Genomic DNA, 22,286 nt, shown 5'->3' with positions numbered 1-22,286 from the left:
AGCAGTTCTCCACCCTTGGAGAAGAAAGGATTTGAATATTTTTCAGCACTATAAGTCAACGGTCTTTCACTACCTCCTGCACAGCAAAGGGGCTGACAGAGATGTGAGGGAAGCTGATACCAGAGGAAGTCCTCCAGGGAGCAGGGGCAGACGGACGGCTGCTTGGTCACAACATAGTCCCGACCATTCTGGCAGACAGATGACTTGCGGAGCCGCAGGTACTGTTCTTTGTAGCCTAAGATGCAGCCGTCTCCGTAGTCTCCGGGGTCAGCAGAGTGAGCCAGCCATACGGTATAATCCTTCTCCTCACCTAAAGGGAAGACAGGCTGTTCAGGCCACCGCACCCACGTGTGCAAGGCAGCTGCCAGGCTGAAAGGAGAGGAAGGACAAGAAAAAGGGGATGTCGGACTCATCCCACTGCCTCATTTTGGAACTGCAGACAAGAGTTACGTCAGTTGGAGCCTACTAGCAGTTGGCACCTCCTCGTGTCAGAGGAGGACACTTCACATCTCACCGCCCGTTTGAGTATTAGGAAAAAGCTTATTTGCTTCAAAGTGGGCAGCTGGATGGAGGACCTCTAAGCTTCCTTCCACATGGAGAGACTGCTGCCTCCATGTCTTGCACACCCGTGCTGTGGTCAGCAGGAGCTGTCACAGGTAAGCAACCAGGCGTTTCCTTTCAGGAGACAGCAGTTAGCCAAAAGCTAGAGTTCAGTTTCACTACTTGTTAGTTTGCCTCAAACAGAAGGGAAGACAATCTCTTTCTAGACTTTTAACTTCAGATGACTGGCTTTCACGTAGACTGCTGATGACAGTCAATCCAGCTTTGTAAGTCGTATCACCCACTCCTGGAGAAATGACTCAAAGGCCATGGCCTAGACTGTGGATTAGGGTTTTATCCTCTGGGATACGAAGACCAGAGCAGAATCTGTTAGGGAGCAGGTGTCTACCAAATCTTTTAATGGCGTTAAACTTCAGGGATAACTGTAGAGCTGCCTTCTGAGGGGAAAACTCACAAGCCAGCTCCTTCACAGCCTATTTAATGAATCTGGATATTAAATAATGACTCTCGGGTATTAAATCATATGTAAACACCTTGTAGAAAAGGCCCAAACAGTGCTTCTGCTTCCTCCAGGAGTCACTAAACTAACATTCTGAGGAAACAGACCCATTGTGCCATCTAGTAACAGGACCAAAATTCAAACAAAGCTACTTGAAACCTTAAGTCTTTTATCATAACATGCCAACAAGAAACCACGGTTCGCAGGGTGGGAGACTTTTCTCCAGTTTTCTCTTTTATCCTCCATATTTTTCAGTACAGTGTCAGCATCTTTGGTACTGGGGCCTGGGTCTGCTTATGATTCTTTAGCAACACCTTGCAATGAACATTTTACCTCCTTTTCGGAAGCCATTTTCCATGCCTCTAACATGCCTTCCAGTCTGACATCACAGAACTCTGAAATGGTCAGTGTGGGCTTCGAGCTCACCCAGTAGCCATTCTAGAACCTCACCTGTGACTGACATTCAAGCCAAAACTCTTTACACGAATACTTCCTCACTTCAACGTTTTGATAATCAGATGCTCTATGCAACACACTTTCCTCTAACGCTTCTCTTACAGTTCTGTTGCAATCAAGGGTGAAAAGCCCTGAAATGTCATGAAATAATTTTAGATAAACACAAGGATGCATTATCCTTACAAGCAGAAAAAAGTCCCATAAAGTGTTACAGAGCTTCAACAGTGTGAGGCCACGCTTACAGCCTTACCCACACACGGCTGGTCTGAAGTGAGATTTACTCTAAGGGTAAGAGTAAAGTATACACTGGATTTTGAAGTCTTAGAAGAAAAATATAAAATATAAAATATTTCACTGATAGTTCTTTTTTTTTTTAATGTTATTTTTTGAGAGACAGAGACAGAGCATGAGCAGGGGAGGGGCAGAGAGAGAGGGAGTCACAGAATCCGAAGCAGGCTCCAGGCTCTGAGCTTTCAGCACAGAGCCAGACATGGGGCTTGAACTCACAGACTGTTAGATCATGACCTGAGGTGAAGTCGGACGCTTAACCAACTGAGCCACCCAGGGGCCCCACATTGATAGTTCTTAACACTGCCTACATATTGAAATGATTTTAGGTATAGTAAGATGATTAATTATTTTATATTATTATTAAAGTGAATTTCACCTCTTTTACTTCTATAATGCAGCCAACAGAATAATTTAAATTGCACATGTGGTCCTCATTTTATTTCTTTTGGACAGTGCTAGTCCAAAGAAGGAAGCTGCATTTCTGATACCATTCATTGCATTGCCTTGAACATCCTTCAATCCTCTTTCATATGCTTTTTTTTTTTTAAGTAGGCTCCATGCCCAACGTGGGGCTTGAACTCATAACCCTGGAATCAAGAGTCATGTGCTGTACTGACTGAGTCAGCCAGTGGCCCTCATATGCATTTTCTTATTCCAGCTAAAAGAAATGAAATTGAATTGATTATTCGGAAAACAGGCTTATATGTTCTGGTAGAAAAGGTCAAAGGAGACTCTACTCACAGTTCCTTTCAAGGACATCTTTAAAATCAATGGTATAGGAGACCCACTGGCGGGTCAGGAAAGATTCTGTGAACCCCCATATGCTGATATTCATGGACCGAGCTCCAGGTTCTGAAGCTAGACCGGTAAAGTAGATGGGCTCCTTGGTGAACATGTAGGTTTGCCAGCACTGACCTTCATCTGTGGAGAACCTGAAACCACAATTAGAGAACAGTCGTGACAGAGGATCAACATGTATGGGAGTATCAGGAAACTACTCTGGCTGTTTGATCCCAAACCAGAGAAAACCCTCATATTTATGTCATGGCTTAGTGACTGATAACTATATAAACTTTTAATGCCCACAGATAACAGGGTAGGTAAAAGAGATTCATTCAAAGAATATAGAAGAAAATGCCTTTATAAAAATTGTTTCAAAGGAAACAGAGGGTAGCGACCCATGTACAAATGGGCTTCTGAATAAACATACAAAATTATTTTAGAGAACTTAAGAAGTAATTTTCCATCCAAAGTGCTTAAATGCTTCTATATGATTCTTGTGGAGAGAAAGAAGAATTATTTATTTACTTATTTATTTAAAGAGAGTGAGAGAGAGAGAGTGCGAGCGAGCGCGACCGCACACACGTGCAAGCCAGGGGGAGAGACAGAGAATCCCAAGCAGGCTCCATGCTTGTTGCGGAGCCTGACTTGGGGCTCAATTCCATGACCCTGGAATCATGACCTGAGCTGAAATCAAGAGTCAGACGCTCAACGAACTGAGCTACCCAAGTGCCCCAAAAGAAGAGTATTTTTAAAAAGTGACAAAAAATGTTAGCTAGAGGAACTCAGAAGAAAAAGCAAAGATACTGAATGTGGGTTGCTCTAGATGCAATCCTTTCAAGAATGTTCCCTACAGTTCTTAGAATGCACAAATTTGAATCAGGGTCCATAACTATCCCTACCTCCCACAGAAAAACATCCCACAGTTGCCCTCCATGCAGATAGTGTGGGTGGAGCAGAGCTCATGCATACTTAATCACATTGATAGGATGGCTGCTGTGCTCAATGGCCACAATGATGCCTCCGGAATCCAGGATGGTATAATAGTGGGGTCCTTCGAGCATCTTCGTCCAGGAGTAACCCCCATCATCTGAGATGTACACATCCGGGATCATCACTGAAATGGCATCCCCTACACTACCTGCAACACAATCCGCCATCTCGTCAGCAAAAATCAGCAATGAAACAGAGAGGGTTTACTGCCAAGAGAATAATTTTCAGTGAATTTACTCTGATTATTTCCCATCGTACCTCTTGTAATAGGAAAAAAAGGCCACTGAAAAGTTGGGAAAGGAAGTCATGTTTCTCTCTCTGATGGGGAGTCTAATGAAAAACCCAGAGTATCATTATTATTCGAGAAATTTCACAAAGGATGGTAAACATCATGTATGGTGGTTTTCTTATAGGATTCAAGGCTGTGGCTGAGTTTTAGTGTGCTCAGCTACTTGCTCCTGTGGAGATGGGGGGCGGGCTGCTCACCATGGGCAATGACTATGCCGACGGCCTTAGGCTCTGACAGTGGGGCCATTGGAACGTTTAGTTTCTGGGAGATGCTGTAGGAAGCGTGAATATGAAGGCTGCACTGTGAAAAGAAACCAAAGCTCAGATTAAAACCAAAGGTGTAAATTTTTAATCATCTCACAGAGCCTTCTAAGAAAGCTTTGAATTTAACCCAGACTTCAGAGGGATACTCTCTTAAAAAAAAATTGTGGTAAAAAATACATACCATAAAAGTCACCATCTTAACCATGTTTAAGTGTACAGTTCAGTGGGGTTAAGTACATTTACACTGTTGTGCAACCATTACCACCATCCATCTCCAGAACTTTTTCAAACCAAAACTCTACACCCATTAAACAGTAACTCCCATTCCTCCTCCTTCTAGACCCTGGAAACCACCATTCTACTTTGTTTCTATGAATCTGACGATTCTAGGTACCTTATATAAGTGGAACCACATAGTATTTGTCTTTTGATGACTGGCTTATTTCACTTAGCATTATGTCCTCAAGGTTCATCCATGTTGTGGTATGTGTCAGAGTTTATTGAAGGCAGAATATTATTCCATTGCATGTATATGCCACATTTTGCTTCTCTGTTTATCTGTCAAAGGACACTTGGGTTGCTTCCAGCTTTTGGCTACTGTGAATAATGCTACTATGAACATCGGCATGCCAATATTTCTTCGAGACCCTGCTTTCTTTTGGATATATACTCAGAAGTAGGATCGCTGATCATATGGCAGTTCTGTTTAATTTTTTGAGGAACCGCATACTGTTTCATATAGTGACTGCACTATTTTTCATACCCACCACTGACGCACAAGGATTCCAACTTCTCTACATCCTTGGCAACACGTTATTTTGTTTCATCTTGTTTTTGATAGTAGCCATTCTAATGTACATGAGAGGCGTGAGAGGTGATCTCTCACTGTGGCTCTGATTTGCATTTTCTTAATAATTAGTGATGTCAAGCATCTTTTCATGTGAGTTTTTGGCCATGTATATATTTTCTTTCTTTTTTTTTTTTTTTTTAAGCTTGTTTATTCTGAGAGAGAGTGAGCGAGCACGGGAAGAGCAGAGAGAGAAGGAGAGAGAGAGAGAATCCCAAGCAGACTCCTTACTGTCAACATATGAGATCATGCGGGGCTCGAACTCATGAACCGTGAGATCATGACCTGAGCTGAAATCAAGTCAGACACCTAACTGACTGAGACACCCAGGCGCCCCTTGTATATTTCCTATACAGAAATGTCTGCTCAAGTCCTTTAACCATTTTTAATTTGGGTATTTGTTTTTTCTGTTGTTGAGTTATGGTCTCAGTGGGATATTCTTGATTCCAAAATAGATTAGTATATCTAGGAGCAAATTATGCAATTATTTTCTCATGTGTAATGCTTAGTTTATTTTATTCCTGCATTACACCGAAGCCTCTGATCAATATTTAAAGCGTGAATAAAAAACATGAAAATAAAAATAAAGCATGATTCCACACAAATAAACTTGATGAACACCTGACATACTTCAGATACTGTACAAGATGTGGTGCTGATTCAAAGTAAGACCCAGTCCTGTCTTTAAGATTTCTGAGAAACCAGTTGAGTTATAAAGCACAATGAAAGTTAATGTTTTAAAAGAGGTCTGTGTTGGATAAAATGTTCATTTTATGTCATATATTTTACTGCAGTAAAAAGGGGTTCACACAAACTACGGACGACATGAAGAGTCAGGATTAATTCTAGGTGAAGATGGGCCCTCAGGATGATCAGGATTTCCGCTGCTTCTAACAGCTCAGGACTGGGAGAGTCAGGCATAAATTTCCCAAGAGTCACGTGGGCAGTGCCACAGAGGCAGGAGTGCATGTAGGGTGTTCAGGGGGCAGCAGAGGGCTACAAGGAACATGCCAGTGATCAGATGGACAATGACAATGAAAAGGCAGAAGAGAGCCTGACAGGGGAGGAGAGGACCTTCACTCACCAGGTCAGAGGCACAGACTTTATTCACAGGCAAAGGGGAACCCTGAAATGTACTGAGGAGGGAAAGGCATGAGTGTGAGAGTGGCCAGGAAAGTAAAGAGGCCACTGCACTGCCCAGGCTCAAGGTGAAGAGGGCAGGCACAGGGCAAGGCCACAGTAGAGGGATGGAGAAAAAGGGGAAAGGAGAAAGGGCACCGGGTGGTACAGGTACACTATCTTACACGGTCTGAGGCTCTTAAAAGGAAACAAAAAGTCCTGCCTACAACAGCAGAGTGGATATCGGCCACAGGTATTCTGAGAAGAGCTCGGGAACCACCAACACTGTCATTTTTTGAGGAAAACTCCCAGGGTTCCCCGAAGCTCTTCTCAAACTCTGTAACATCCAGACACAAGACTTGTTTCTCTTTTCTTTTTTTCTTGTCTGTCCAGACCCATCACTCCTGGAACCTGGGATCTCCTGGAGCAATGCCTTTGTATCTCTATTCTTAGCCTCTCCTCAGAGGGGCCAGTTCTGGCATTCATGGGCCCTACCGTGTCACCATCCACACCCTCTGGCTGTGTGGAGTCCAGGCAGAGGGGAAGAGAAGGCCAAGTTCTCTTCTGTTTGTTTCTGGCCAGCACGGCTTTGCACTGCTCATGAATGGCTGGTCCCCGGCGTCACGTAGAATTCCTTAAGTCTCATAGTTGCCATGCTGACTCTTAACTGATCACCGGCCCATCTTCCGTTCTGTTTTCATTCAGTGGTTTAGTAAAACACAAAATTTTAGCCTTTAGTTTTGTTTTTCTTTAAAAGACAAATAGTCCATAGTATTTTGGCTTTTCCTTTTCCTACATTCTACATTACTTTCATTACTCTGATTTCCAAACTTTCCACCTGTAGCAGCTGTGGTCACTAATCAAGTACAAAACTTCATTATTCAAAGGCCTGAAACCGATCAGAGCAGGACACAATGGCTGCACAGGACACATGGAGTAAGACACACCTCATTCTTGTTTTTGGCTGTAGCATCACATTCACTGTTTTCAGGCTTCCTCAGGTGCTTCCACCTTCCTCCTTGGTCAAAAGTGATCATAGTCTGGATAGAGTTATCTGAATGGGAAAAGAACAGTCTTAAGTCTGATAGACCGGAAGTACCTTATTAAATTCAGTTTACCATGGCATCTCTCGCTCCTGGGGCTACATAATGCCATTAGAACTCTAGAGGCCTACAAGCTTGTAACATCCAACAAAACAGCTCAGTGTTGGTGAGTAACTGAGCAGCACTCTATGCTATTTGAAGAAGGCTTCCCACCGGAATAGGACTCAGCTGATTCCAGAAATCATCTAAACTGATACTCTTGAAAAAATATCTTTTTTCTCCTTACCAACACAAACAGGTTAATGTCCATTCTCCTTCCTTGCTTGCTTGCCTTCAAGGTAAAATCTACAATGGGAAGGCATCCCAATCTTTACTCGGGTAAGGCCAGGATACCAGGCTTGTTATAGGGACTCTCAAGATTTGAATGTATGTGCCTAAGTCTGGCTCAATAATTCCTAATTTTCATCTTTCCACTACCCCATACCCGATCTCTCCTATACCTTTTCTTTTTTTTCTACATGCTCTTCCCTGTTCTCTATTCTTAATGACATAAACTATTGCAAGTTTAAATTCAGAGACAATATGCTTTGAGTTTCCCAAGGAAAATCAAACAAGAAAGCAAATGAAGGACAATTCATTTAGTCAATAAATATTTATTGCATGCCTACTATGTGAAAACTGTTGTGAGCCTTCGGGACTATCTCAGTGAACAAAACAGAAATAAAACTTGGTGAATGTACATTCTAGCAGGGTCAGACAAACGCCAGACACTGTAAACAGGTAAATTATATAGTATGTTGGAAAATAAGTGCCATGGAAAATCCTGCCCTGCTAAAGAGGGGCTGAGTGTGTGTGTGTGTGACTAGGGGAGGGCAGACAAGCTCCCAGTGGGACAGTCATGGCAGGCTCTATGGCTCTATTCAGAAAGCAACATATGAGCACAGATTGGGAGGAGGATGGTGTCAGCCTTGCAGGTATCTGGGGAAACAGAGAACAGTCCCTGAAAATCTCTAAACCATGCGTGTGTGTGCCTGGTGTGTTTAACGACTGGCAGAGGGCTGCAGTGACCAGAATGCAGTGGGTGGAGGGGAGAGGGGTGGGAGGAAACGGGTCAGTACTGCTTAAGACCTTGCCGACCACTGCAAGATCTTTACCAATAAAAACAACCTCTCACCTCCCACCAAAAAAAATAAATACATCTATAAACAAAACCTTAAGAGTCTTTGTACTTTAGAGTGACGTGTTTATTTGTATAACTGGGCCTTAGCAAAGGTGAGCTCTGCAGAACCTCAGAGCAGAACACCAGAGGAACGCTGGCCGGCTACAGCTGTGCCTTCTACAAGGAGAAAAGCAGGAAGTGGTTCAAACTCAGGCTCATTCCTCTAGGCCTAAACCTCCCAATATAGAAAACTCATTGTTTTCATTTATTTAAAACTTCCTCTACACAACATAGAACCCAAAAAATCTTTCTTTCTATCTGCTGCTGCTTTGCTCTTTTTAGTTCTATTTACCATAACTGATGTAAAATGAAGAGCCAGTATTGACATGGATAGGCTTGCCGGCTAGGCAAGCAACAGTACTGGGGGGACAGGACCACCATTGTTTCTGAAAGTCTCGACTCCCAACACTTTCAGCTGAAGGACAGCTGTGCCCAGACTTACCTTCTGAGAGCACACTTGTTATGTAGACCCCGCGGAGGGAGGTCACATTGGTAAAGTCCGTCTCGCCACCTGTGGTGGTGTAGAGATGTCGGTCCAAGGACTTGGAATAGACAATGCCTCGATCATCTGAGGTAAAGATTGTGCCAAATCCGGTATCTGAAATAGGCAAACAAACAAAAACAGTAAGTCTTGTGGGAGGGAACAGAGAGAAAAACAACAGTCCAACCATACATATGACTAAATGGCTGACTGACTGCATACATTAGCCAACTGTCCCTCTTCATGATGTAGGCAGAGACCTGAGCATTAATCATGGTTTGATACTCATGATTTTCATGTCCACCTTTAATTCTACTACCCAGCTTGGTGCCTGGAGTCTGGTAGATACTGTTTGTTGAATGAATTAACCAGATGCCACAGAAAAGCCCTTCCCAGATATATTCTGGTGGCAGAGGCAATACACTTAGATTTATATCATACATACCTCTAAATCTTTATATTCTAAACCAATGCTTCTTGAACTATCTGTGGTGAAGGATCAATTTTTTTTTAAGTTTTATTTATTTAAGTAATCTCTACACCCAACATGGGGCTCGAACTCACAACCCCGAGGTCAAGAGTTATATACTCCTCTGAGCCAGCCAGGCGCCCTGGTGAAGGATCAATTTTTAAATTTCTATTATGGCACAAACCGATCCTTTGTAAAATATAATAAAAATTAATCCTAAGAAGAGTGAAATACAAAATCTAATCCTCAATGTTTTAATGATTAGATTCAACAGATGTAAAATTACTTTGTCAAATGGTAAGAGGAGTTTCTCAATGTTTGCTATTGCTTTGGTGCTTACTTGGCAACAAAGAGCTTGCAAACCGTATAGCACCGGTCCTCCGACCATTCTTTGAGCAGCACTGCTCTAGAATGCTTGGACATACACATAAACCACATTCTAGAGCCAAAAGAAGGGGCCTTCTTAACAGAGACTACACAGTATCTCTAAGACAGAGTATTCAGTAGGACACTAATAAAAACCTAGGGGTAAGACGAAATGTCAACACGTAAGAAGGAAGCTCAAAATAGAACTTGAAGTTTAAATCTCTATGCGTTCAAGGGTGGGCCACTAAAAAAAGCTCTTACCTCCAGGTTCATCTACATGCATGAACACCATGTCATCATTAGCTGCTAGAATAGAATAGAACTGTTCCTGCCCCACAGAAGGTAGCTGGGCCATGCTCCACGTGTCCCCTTGATCTGTTGATACATGAATCCTTCTCGTTGTATCCTGGAACAAATGCCAATATTTAACTTTTCAATTTTCCACCAAGACGCCATGTGCAGGGACATGAATAGGAACATTATTATTCATAATTGTAAGTCTCACTCTCCATTTCCTCACTGGGTACAATCGTTATAAATGACACATCCTAGTACCAATTACCAAAACAATTTCTTAAATTTTTTTTTTTGTTTATTTATTTTTGAGAGAGAGAGAGCACGAGCAGGGAAGGGTCAGAGAGAGAAGGAGACACAGAATCCAAAGCAGGCTCCAGGCTCTGAGCTGTCAGCACAGAGCCTGATGTGGGGCCCGAACCCACAAGTCGCGAGATCATAACCTGAGCCAAAGTTGGACACCCAACCAACTGAGCCAGCCAGGCGCCCCACCAAAACAATTTCTAACCCCTAGCAAAGTTCCAGGCAATGGAACAATCCATTCTATTGTAAGCAAGGCTATCTTGGCTTCCTCTTTGGCTTCTTCATTCTGGTATGGCCCTGTATGATGTAATTCTCCCAACCTCTGACATTCCCCATTTTCTTCAATAGAGCTAAGGGTATGATGGGGTCATCTTTAGCTTGGCTTTACAGCCATTCGCTATGCTTGCTCAGATAATTCTTAAAATGATGATTACTGTACCAAAGTTAGGTCCCTCTGAGACAGTCCTAGCATAACCCAAAGAATGAGACAATTAAGAGTCTAGAAAATGGAGACGAAACTCATGCTTGGGAGATCACAGGGAAGTCAAGATGTGACACATCTCCTCTTTAAGGAAGTCTCTCTAAACAGCCATAGTGAAGGGAACATGCACAGGCTAGGAAGAGGCCAAGGAGAGGCAGAAATTAATATAGGGGAGCTGATCAGGGAGTATTTATCTGTTGAAAGGAGTCTGTTAGGTAGGCAATTAACACCTCCTTTCAGATAAATAGCTTAAAATAGCTACTAGACATAGTTAGCCAGGGCACAGGAATGAGTCCCAGGGCTTCCTTATGTTAAATACTCTTTAAAATTTAGTGACAAGTACATTTAACCTATCTCTAACTTATACCTAGATGTTTACTTTCGGTCTTACTCATTGTTACAGGTAGAAACTAGAATTAACTAGAATTAACACTAGACAGTAGCAGTACAGAGTAGGAGGCTAACTCTGGAAGCAGTCAGTCTGATTTCCACCAGGGTTCTATCTCTGGGTGACCCTAAGCAAGTTACTCAATTTCCTCAAATACAAATTGAGGTGAGAGGCCAGCTCCTAGGGCTGCTGGGAAGATGATCACAAAACTGCTTGAGACAGTTATGTATAGTTACTGTGTCCACTTCCCCGTCTCCACTCCCCCTTTCTCTGAACCCGCTGTAATCAGCCCGTTAACCCCGGTGCTCTGATGAAAACACGCTTGTCCAGGTCACTGACAACTTCCACTTTGCCAACTCCAGTAGACAATTCTCAGGACTCATCTAATTACGTATTTTAGTTGAGTTTCACACAGCAGATCACTCCTCCTGCTTGAAACACTTTCTCCCCTTGGCTTTCGTGGAATCCCTGCCCTACTCCCCGCCTCCCTGGTCCTTCCTTCTCAGTCTTCTTTGCTGGATTTTCATCTCTTTCCAACCTTTCAGCATTACTAGGGTGCTCTGGCCCATGCTCAGGCCTCCAGAAGATAACATCTAGTCACATAGCTTTATATACCATATAATTTGGAGAGATTCATATACCCGAATGCTTACTCAACATTTCCACTTAGATATCTAGCAGGCATCTCATACCCAAAACTGAATTCTTGATTTCCCTCCCACAAACTTGGTCTTCTTGTGGTCTCTGCCATCTCAGTAAATGGTACCACCATTCACCCAGTTGCTCAGGCTAAAGACTAAAGTTATCCTGGGTTCCTCTCATTCCCTCACAATCCACATCTAATCCATCAGCAAATCCTACTTGCAACACGTTAACAATATATCCACACTCTTACCACTTCTTCTCTCATCCATGTTAATAGCCTGGTCCAACCTACCATCTTCTCTCACTGCTGTCATGGCCTCCCAGCTTCTCTTGGTTCTTCCATTCCTGCCCTTTGTCAGGCTGTTGGTTCCTGCACCTACCTATTCTGTCAAAAGAGCAGCCAACTTACACCATTCCCTTGCTAACAACCCTTCAGAGCTCTCCAACACATGAAGAATAAAAGCCATGCTCTTGGGGTGCCCGGGTGGCTCAGTTGGTTAAGCATCCGATTTTGGCTCAGATCATTATCTCACGGTTCAGTTTGTGAGTTCAAGTCCTGCATCAGGCTTCTGCTGTCAGCTTGGAGCCTGCTTTGGATCCTCTGTCCCTCTTTCTCTGTCCCGCTCTGACTCACTCTCTCAAAAATAAACAGATTAAAAGAAAAAAAAAAAAGCCAAGCTCTTAATTGTGACCTATAAAGGCCATTGGCTCCCCCTCTTTGGTCCACCTTTCCCTGTGCTCCAGCCATGCTGCCCTTCTCACTGTTCTTCAATATTTCCAGCATGTTCCAATCCTAGGGTCTTTGTGCTTACTGTTTCTTCAGCCTAAATGTACACAGAGCTAAGTTCTCACTTCAATCAGGTCTCAGACAGCCCATCCAAACCACCCTATCTAAAATAGCACTGCTCCAGTTCCTAATGCATTCTATTTCCTTACTCAGCTATAGATTTCTTCATAGTTTTAATTGTTAACTGATATTATAATATCGTATTTATTAGTTTAGTGTCGATCCAATTCCCTACTTAAAAATAAGCTCTCAGAGCAGGACATTTATCTGTGTTGTTCACTGCTATATTCCTGGGACCTAGAATAGCACCTAGAATATAGGTGGTACTCAATTAATGTCACTATTTCATTACTGGATAATGAGCAAATGGGACTGCTTTTTTCAGATGCCCATGTCTGAGTAGAGTCCAAACACTGGGGCCATGCATCCCAGAACAGGTACCACAGGTCATGTGGTGACAACAGGCTGAGCTACAGAGTAGCCCTGAAGAATCAGTCAACTTCTAGGAAGACTCCCTCCAAATCTTAGTGAACGTTCCAAAAAAGGCAAGAAACTCTCAGTCCTAGCAGTAAAAGGGACTCGTTTGAGACATATTTACAGAATATTAGAAATCGCCAAAAAAAGGGCAATACCCACCTTATCAGCCATCACAGAGGCAAAAAGGAAACGTCCCCCAAGACCAAAGGAGTAGATTTTCACACCGATGGTTTTGAAGCTCTTCCCCAAGTCTGAAGTTCTCCGTAATTCCAGTGCCCCAAGGTCAGCTTCTTAAACAAGACAAAATATTAATAAAAATTGCACATACTGGTGAGCCCTAGTTCAAAACAACTGTTTTAGAATGTTCTTAATTTTATAGCTAATCAAGCTATAATTTTATAGCATGTTAATCAAGTAGCAATATGAAATAACACAGCATTAGGCATAGGAAATTAACATGGGGTTTTATTTTTATACAGGTGAGGTTTTGCACTGGATAGAAAGATAAAGCTTACTTAATTAAAATACGGTGTTATATAAACGTGTCACAGCCACAGCATCCTGTTTTGCTTTCTTCATGCTTGGAAACAATCTTATTTTATTTTAAGTAGTCTTGAGTTTCTGGTTTTCTTGCTGATCATCTAACACCCCTACTGGAATTCAAGCCCCATGAGAGCAGGCCTTGGGTGTCTTGCTCTCTCCATCCTTAGAACGGTGATTGGCACACTACTGCAGGTGCTCACATGTGAATGAATGGATAAATGGAATGGATTTGTTGAATGAATAAATGAAGGATTGTTTTCTGCTTTGAAATGGTGCCACGGACTGGACAGCTAACAACTTCCACCAACACAAACACAACCTCCATGCTCTTTTGCAGAAATCACTATGCACTTCAACTTGTTACTGTTTGTAGTCTAATATTTACTTTATGTATAAGCATTACTAAAATTAAGTATACTGCTTCTGTGTGTGGCTTGCATTTTTATTTGATCTAGGCTCAGTGCTTTTAAAATTTGAATCTGGTTGTAATTTCAAAATTTTAAAAATCATTGCCAGTTATCTTTAGCTATTAAAATCAAGCACAATGGAAGGGATCTTTGATGTTTCTACTTCTTACAACCATGAGTGGACAACAGGACACTCTTATTTGGGACTAAAATATACTTACTGCAAGAGCCATTTGCATAGGTGGTAAAGAAGATGGTGTTTTCTGACCCCCTACAAAGAGGCAAAGACAGAAAAGACACAGTTCAAGACTGCTGTCAACTGCAGTCACGAGCTCCAGGCAAGTCTACTAATGACACACTCCATCCGCAGGCGCCAGCTGAGACAGCTTTTGGGGATGCTGCATGCCAGACTCTCGCAGCCTCGCTGGTCAAGGTTCCCCCCAGCCCGGCCCCAGGATTTTCCCCAGTCCACTACTTCTTCACGTGGACTCTTTCAGCGGGTCAGACTGGCCTACTTACTCTGTCCAAATCTGCCTCTTGCATTTGCTGTTCCTGTTTCTGGCTTAAAATGCTTTTCTCTCTCATGTAACCAAATCTTACCCTCACAATCTTTAGGCTCCAGCTTCAAATTTAGCTCTTCTCTTTTTTTTTTTATTAAAATTTTTTTTCTTAATGTTTATTTATTTCTGAGAGAGAGAGAAAGAACATGAGCAGGGGAGGGGCAGAGAGAGAGAGAAGGGGACAGAGGATCAAAGCAGGCCCCACGCAGACACCAGAGAGCCTGATGCGGGCCAAACCCATGACCCACAACTCATAACTGTGAGATAATGACCTGAGCCAAAACCAAGAGTCAGATGCCCAAATGACTGAGGCACACACGCGCCCCCAAATCTAGCTCTTCTATGAAATTTTTCCTGGCACTCCAACTGGAAAGCTTCTTTGCTGCAAAATTCTGGAGCAGTGATTTTCAACTGGGGGCAATTTTGCTCCCCCAGGTCATTTCCAGTGGTCACAACTGGGGGATGGGCAGTTGTTGCCAGTATCTAGTGGGCAGAGGCCAGAGATGCTGCTAAACACCCTGCGATGCAGAGGCCAGCTCCCCCACAACAAAGAACTGTCTGGTTCCAAACGCCGTTAGCACCAAAGTTGAGAAACCTCGTTTCAGGGCACTGTGCTACTCTGTGCCAACCACTCGGCATTCCTTTGTCTCCTATTTAATTATCTTAATCCACCAGTTTATGTCTTCTCTCTCCTATTACATTATCGCATTCTTAGGACAGGTGTGAAGTTCTGTGCTCTGTTGTTTCCCCTCGGAACCAAGTTCCATGCTTTGCATGTGCTAAGTAACTTAGTTCTTTCATCTCAAATAGACAGCAAGATCAGAGGTTGAATTATTTAAATTCGAACTTGGAAAGGGAACTTTCAGGAAAGTTGATTCAGACCCTGATGGTACTTCTAGATCAGCACCAGCGGAAGGTGTCAATTCAGACCCTGAAGGTACTTATCAACCAGCACCAGCAGAAGGTGCTGGGTCTGAGCACGTTCCTTTGGCACTGCAGGCTATCAATTCCTAGAAATCAAACATCTAAAAGGTGAGGTAACAGTGGCCAGCAGACCAGTTATCCTATATTTAGACACTAATCAGAAAAACGAGTTACAAAAATAAAAAATATTATACAGAATACAAAACACCTTCCAAAAATAAATTTTTACCTTTAAAAAATTTTTAAGTAATCTCTCCACCCCATGTGGGGCTCAAACCCATAACATGGAGATCAAGAGTCACATGCTGGACCAATAGAGCCAGCCAGGCACCCCTTAACTTTCACTTTTAAAGATGAGTTTTCTGTTTGTTTCTTTGAACTCTGGAGGTATAACTGACAACACTTAAAGTGCACACTGTGGTGATTTGATATACATATGTAAAGGTGAGTTTATGGTTTCTTTCTTTTTTTTTTTTAATGCTTATTTCTTTTGAGAGGGAGAGAGGGAGGGAGGCAGGAGGGAGAGCAAGAGAGCGAGAGCGAGAGCGAGAGAGAGAATCCCAAGCAGGTTCCACGCTCAGCCTGGAGGCCAATGTGGGAGCTGGAGTGTGAGATCATGACCTGAGCCTCAATCAGTAGTTGGATGCTCAACTGACTGAGCCACCTCGGAGCTCCCATAAAAGTGAGTGTTAATGACCAAAATTACTAGAGTCTTACTATAGTAACACCCTATGTACTTTAGGTCCATCAAGAGTGAAGCAATCTGTTAACTTAGTTACTTTAAAAGTTACTTCCTTCCAGGGGTACCTGGGTGGCTCAGTCGGTTGAGGTGACTCAGCAGAGAGCCTGCTTGGGGTTTTCTCTCTCTCCCTCTGTCTCTGCCCCTCCCCTACTCACTCTGTCTCTCTCAAAATAAATAAACTTTAATAAATAAATAAATAGATAGATAGATAAATAAAAGTTAGTTCTTTCATGATAAGACCACATAAGGCACAAACACAGTTCACTGAAACACACACAGTGAATGGGGTGCCCGGGGGGCTCTGTCAGTTCAGCGTCTATTGATTTCTGTTCGGGTCATAATCTCACAGTTCGTGAGATCGAGCCTTGCATTGGGCTTTGTGCTGACAGTGTAGAGCTGGCTTGGGATTCTCTCTCTCCCTCACCTGCACACGCGTGCTCTCTCTCAAAAATAAATGAATAAATATTAAAAAAAAAAAAACAGAACAAATGTAGATGTGGCATGTGTCCCTTGGTGGTGCTGTAAAAACCTCATGTAACCAGTGTTTCCTGGGAAAAGGCCATTTTATTCAAGCGATATTTTTTAATACTTTAATTTCAGTAGACATATTTAGCAATGTCTCTATTATACATTTCCCTGACTCCCTAAGTCGAGGACATTAAATATGAAAGTCTTCCTTGGACTATGGGTCATCTTCACGAACATCAACCGCAGGAAACTGTAACACAGTGTTCCCATTAGAAGTCACTGAGGTACGTGTGCTCTCTTGACCTGGCACCAAATAATCACATCCTGTTACAGCTTCTGTTTCTCTTGCTTTGATAGTCCCCCCACCTCCATGCAGCTCTCAGGCAGGGGATTCTCAGGCTGGGTGTGCTTGCTCTTGGTATTCACACACCCCACCTCTGGCACCAATCTGCTATCCACAGGGAAGCTACATTAACAAGTTTGTTGAAATTAGTCAAAGAGAAGGAAGAAAGAGGTTCTAAACAGGGGAGTGAGCCTAATCAGAATTTGGGAGGTATGAAGGTTTTTAACACAATTCTTGCTCAACTATCTCCCAAACTCCCCCAGTAAATCTCCTTTCACAAAAGCCAGAGGTTAAGCCCCTGACCAGCCAGTTAGGACAAAGGTGATCTGCTCCTGAGTAAGAACTCCTCCACTGCATCATCTGGCTTTTTTTTTTTTTTTTTTTAAATGTTTGTTTATTTTGGAGGCAGAGAGACAGAGTGCAAGCAGGGGAGGGGCAGAGAGAGAGGGAGGGAGACACATAATCCGAAGCAGCTCCAGGCTCTGAGCTGTCAGCACAGAGATCATGACCTGAGCAGAAGTCAGATGCTTAAGCAACTGAGCCACCCAGGCACTTTTTTTTTTTTTTTTTTTTGAGAGAGAGAGAGAGAATGAATGAATATGAGTGGGGGAGGGGCAGAGAGAGAGAGGGACAGAGAATCTGAAGCTGGCTCTTGTGTGCCGGCAGCAGCGAGCCTGACACAGGGCTTGAACTCATGTCAGATGCTCAGCTGAGCCACCCAGGGGCTCCTCCTCCACTGCATCATCTTAAGCAGGCACTGGGTGGGGGTGGGGGCCCAGCAAGAGAAGTGAAGGATTTCTGGTGCACGGACAGTGTGACTCTGATGGCCTGGAAGCTCTCTGGGCTTTCTTCCTGAGTCCGTGCTACATTCCACACGACTGAAATGGAGCTCTAGATGAGGGAATATAAATCTGGGCACAGGGAAGTACGTAAGTCCTCAACTCAAAGCTGTATTTTATACTTTCCAACTGATGTCACCATTAATGGAGACTAAACCTTTGCAGGCAGCAGCAACTCAGTCACGTGCCTTGTTTTACACTTTATATTCTAACATTTAGTGAGACTAAGTATTCTTCCCCAGCAGAATTAGAGGCTCCTCCAGGTCAAGATCTGGGTCATACCCCTTCTCTTGTATCCCTTAGGGCACCCTGAAGAGTACTTGGCACATGGTAAGTGCTCAATATTTACTCATGTGACTTTTGGCAGCCCTGTCAGGAAAGGTTTAGGGCTCTGCACAGATGGAGTCTTCTGTTACTCACCATTTGGCCAAACACACTGCTTTGTGGATTTCTTCCCATTTTCCCCCAAAATCCTTGGACACCCACAGGCCATTCTGAAAGATTATAAATGACTTATCAGAATTCCAGCTTTGTCTTGTGCAGCTGCTTATATGACCCTTAATAATTTATATCCAATCATTCAGGACAGTAAAAACACACACTGAAGCTCCATCCATAAGCTGTCTGCGCTATACACATGGTTTATGGTGGCCGTGTCAGGGTTTGGGAAGTTCAGAATGACAAGTGCTTGTGGAGTGCCTAGTACATGCCAGGCACTGTACCAGATGTGCACAGGAGACACAAAGACAAATAAGAATCGCTCCCTGCTCTCAAGGAGTTCACAGTTTAACAAGGGGTGCAGATATGAAGTTTGACACAACGTGGGGGCGCAGATACGAAGTCTGATACAATGTGGTAAGTTACAGAAACACGGTCTCTGGGGTGAAAGTAGGGAGGGGAGGGGCAATGAATGAGAGATGGTTTGTGAAGACAGCTGAACTAATATTAAATAATGAACAGTGTAACCAAAAGAAGGAAAATGGGAAGATGGGATGTTATTGCACAAATATATCCCAGTACTAGTCAAGGCGAGTCAACATTGCAGGGTGGGCAGGGAGCTAAAAGCCTTCAGACACGGATGGAGCACAAATTCCAAGGTGAGGAAAGAAGGGACTAATGCTTGGAAGAAAGGTGTGGGTCAGCTCACAGAGGGCCCTCAGTTTTACTTTTTTAAAGGTGGAGTACTTGGATGGCAATCGGAAAGGGGTGGATTTCTGTTCAGAAGCAGGAAAAGTAATGAAAAAGTAGTGCCACACTAGTTCATGAAGAGTTACTGAGGCCCTACACCACAGCTATGAGGAATAGGCTCCAGAATCTAGAAACTAGATTCAGTAGAACTGGGTGATTTTTCCTGTAAGGCAGAGAGAGAGAGAGAGAGAGAGAGAGAGAGAGAGAGAGAGAGATATTTAGCAGTATAGAGGGGCAGCAAGATAGGAATCTGAGCCTTAGGAGGAAGCCAGAACTATGGATTTGAGAGCCTTATACATTAATTACAGTGGCAGTTAAAATGGTCAGCGTGGAAGACATTGCTCACAGTGAAATGAGCGGTAGCGAATCAAGGGTAGGTTGACAGGAGTTTACGAAAGAGACCAGGAAGGAATGGTTAGAAGGTAGGAAAGAACCAAAGGAATGAAGTCTTAAAAGCCAAGCCAACTGAGTTCCCAGAAGGCGAGACTGGCCAGTATTTTCAAATGTAGCAGAGACTTAGTAAGATTAAGATGGACAATGTCAGCTCTATCGACAACACAAGCCTACTGGGCCCAGACCCAAAGGAGGCGGGACAGAGATGTCCTGGTGCAGCTGAGATTAAATGAGGATGGTCTGGGCAGAATTTACCCCCAGTGTTCTCCCACTCTCATCCACCATTCTTCCTTCTGTAACTTTTCCTCCTCTGGTAATTTTTACCTCCCAGCATTTCTAAGGTACCTAATTCTACTTAGAAATAGGTAAGGGTCTGATATCACCTGTTTTCACTTTAGTAGATATTGGTCCATCTTATCCACACTGATTATTTTTACTTCCTACTTATCCTTAACTGGAAGAAATTTGAGGTATAAAAGCAGACCGTGGCTACCTCTTCCTGAGGATAGCATGTTTCAATCATCTCAAGACACTTGGTAATGGTGATGAGGTGGTCAAAGGGGGGGGCTGGTGATTCTGTCCATCCCTCTGGGGGTCTCTCTGCTCCCTTGAAGGGCCTATAGCTCAAGCTGCTGGAGGCCAACTTCCTGGAATTGTTGCATTAAGATCTGAAGCCTACCCAGCAGGGCAGTTTCCTTCCTCTGGCCTCCTTTGGCTAAACCTAACTTTGACCTTCCTTGAATCTTCCAGCCTTCCCCCTGCTCACCGAAGGCCCAGAACCCAGACTGCTCTTCCAGTGCCCTTCACCCTCCCTGTGCCAGCCCAGCTTGTCCACATTGACGGTCCAGTTTCTGTCCCAGAATAGTCACCACAGCAATGGCTCTCAAATTTTAGTGTGCAGGCTCAGCCACGAAGGTTGTTAAAAATACTAGCCACCTCACAACCAAAAGTCACTGATGGACTCTATCTGGATTGGGGCCTAGGAACTGCATATTAAACCAGTCTCCCAGGGGTTTCTATCTGATGTTGCTGGACAGAAGAAATCAGAAATAAGATGAGAGAGAGCCATGTAAATGTAAAGTATAATTATGATTATCATAGTCTAGCAACTCACACTTTGGGCCCTAAAAATCCATGCTACAGAAGACTGGTCCTCTAGGAAAGGAAAAGTGACACATGTTCCCCAGGGATCTTTCAAAAGAGAGGTGGGAGGGTCAGGGAGGGACACAGGTTTCTGGGAACGGTAGAGGAATGTGCTAGGGGATGCAGAGATTTAAGACTCTGGATAGTTAATACATGAGTATCAAAGACAGAAATCAATATGCTTTATATACTGGGAACTAACAAAAAAAATCATAAAAATGTGGTTTGGCCATAGCAAAGGAATAAGACCATCAGAAATTTGACAATTTATGCATGTCCCTTGCAGCGTAAGAATGAATACATTAAACTGTTTTCTAGTTTGTTACTCTGATAGTACACATTTATTCACTTAAAAAAAACTGGAATGACAGCTAGATAGCATACTTATCTGGACTAGATAGCACATGAAAATCATGCCCTTTACCAAATAGGAAAAAGATGCAAAAAATACATAATTAATGTCTTAAGAAGTCACTAGAAAGCAGTCCAATATAAAGAGCATATCCTACCCTCTTGCACTGTTGGTGGGAATGCAAACTGGTGCAGCCACTCTGGAAAACAGTGTGGAGGTTCCTCAAAAAATTAAAAATAGACCTACCCTATGACCCAGCAGTAGCACTGCTAGGAATTTACCCAAGGGATACAGGGGTACTGATGCATAGGGGCACTTGTACCCCAATGTTTATAGCAGCACTCTCAACAATAGCCAAATTATGGAAAGAGCCTAAATGTCCATCAACTGATGAATGGATAAAGAAATTGTGGTTTATATACACAATGGAGTATTACGTGGCAATGAGAAAGAATGAAATATGGCCCTTTGTAGCAACGTGGATGGAACTGGAGAGTGTGATGCTAAGTGAAATAAGCCATACAGAGAAAGACAGATACCATACGTTTTCACTCTTATGTGGATCCTGAGAAACTTAACAGAAACCCATGGCGGAGGGGAAGGGGAAAAAAAACAAAACAAAAAAGAGGTTAGAGTGGGAGAGAGCCAAAGCATAAGAGACTCTTAAAAACAGAACAAACTGAGGGTTGATAGGGGGTGGGAGGGAGGGGACGGTAGGTGATGGGCATTGAAGAGGGCATCTTTTGGGATGAGCACTGGGTGTTGTATGGAAACCAATTTGACAATAAATTTCATATATTAAAAAAAACAACAAAAAACTGAGAACAAACTGAGGGTTGATGGGGGGAAAGAGGGAGGGGAGGGTGGGTGATGAGTATTAAGGAGGGCACCTTTTGGGATGAGCACTGGGTGTTGTATGGAAACCAATTTGACAATAAATTTCATATATTGAGAAAAAGGAAAAAAAATTTCAAAAGGACATAATTGGAAAAAATAAAAATAAAAAAAATAAAGAGCATATCCTAGAGCACCCTTTTAAAACAGTATATTTTGAGCCTATAAAAATGCAAAAAAGCAAGACAAGTTCCTCAATTATACTTACTTCAGTGCTGAGGGCTAACAGGTAATCAGAATTCTGAGGGCTATACATCATCTGAGTCAGAGGGTGAAAAGGGAGATTGGTCTGAACAAAGTTCTTTGCAAAATCTGATGATCGAAAGATTCTTCCTCCATGACTTCCTCCAGACACCTCTGCTGTTAAAATCACCTGATCAGGAAGAAAAAAGTTCAGATACAGAATATAATAGTATGAAAGCACAGGAAGTTCTTACAC

General features: G+C 43.0%; 1 protein-coding gene across 2 annotated transcripts in view; it reads right to left on the bottom strand.

Annotated features, from left to right (window-relative positions):
• SORT1 (sortilin 1) overlaps positions 1-22,286 on the bottom strand; it is a 67,628-nt gene that overhangs the window by 11,098 nt on the left and 34,244 nt on the right. The window contains exons 5-15 of one of the 2 annotated variants that reach the window (XM_047873673.1): positions 22,056-22,220; positions 18,298-18,371; positions 14,223-14,272; positions 13,211-13,341; positions 9,938-10,082; positions 8,803-8,958; positions 7,046-7,152; positions 4,067-4,169; positions 3,560-3,728; positions 2,549-2,739; positions 121-310 (exon numbers count right to left, since the gene is read on the bottom strand). In XM_047873673.1, coding sequence (XP_047729629.1) covers positions 121-310; positions 2,549-2,739; positions 3,560-3,728; positions 4,067-4,169; positions 7,046-7,152; positions 8,803-8,958; positions 9,938-10,082; positions 13,211-13,341; positions 14,223-14,272; positions 18,298-18,371; positions 22,056-22,220 — 1,481 coding nt within the window. The remainder of the gene's footprint in view (positions 1-120; positions 311-2,548; positions 2,740-3,559; positions 3,729-4,066; positions 4,170-7,045; positions 7,153-8,802; positions 8,959-9,937; positions 10,083-13,210; positions 13,342-14,222; positions 14,273-18,297; positions 18,372-22,055; positions 22,221-22,286) is intronic. The other variant, XM_047873674.1, reaches the window with a different exon arrangement.

This window comes from Prionailurus viverrinus, chromosome C1 (assembly GCF_022837055.1).
Source record: "Prionailurus viverrinus isolate Anna chromosome C1, UM_Priviv_1.0, whole genome shotgun sequence".
In the NCBI taxonomy this organism is placed as follows: domain Eukaryota; kingdom Metazoa; phylum Chordata; class Mammalia; order Carnivora; family Felidae; genus Prionailurus; species Prionailurus viverrinus.
Note: the sequence above shows the minus strand (reverse complement) of the source record. Positions and strands in the feature narration are given on the sequence as shown.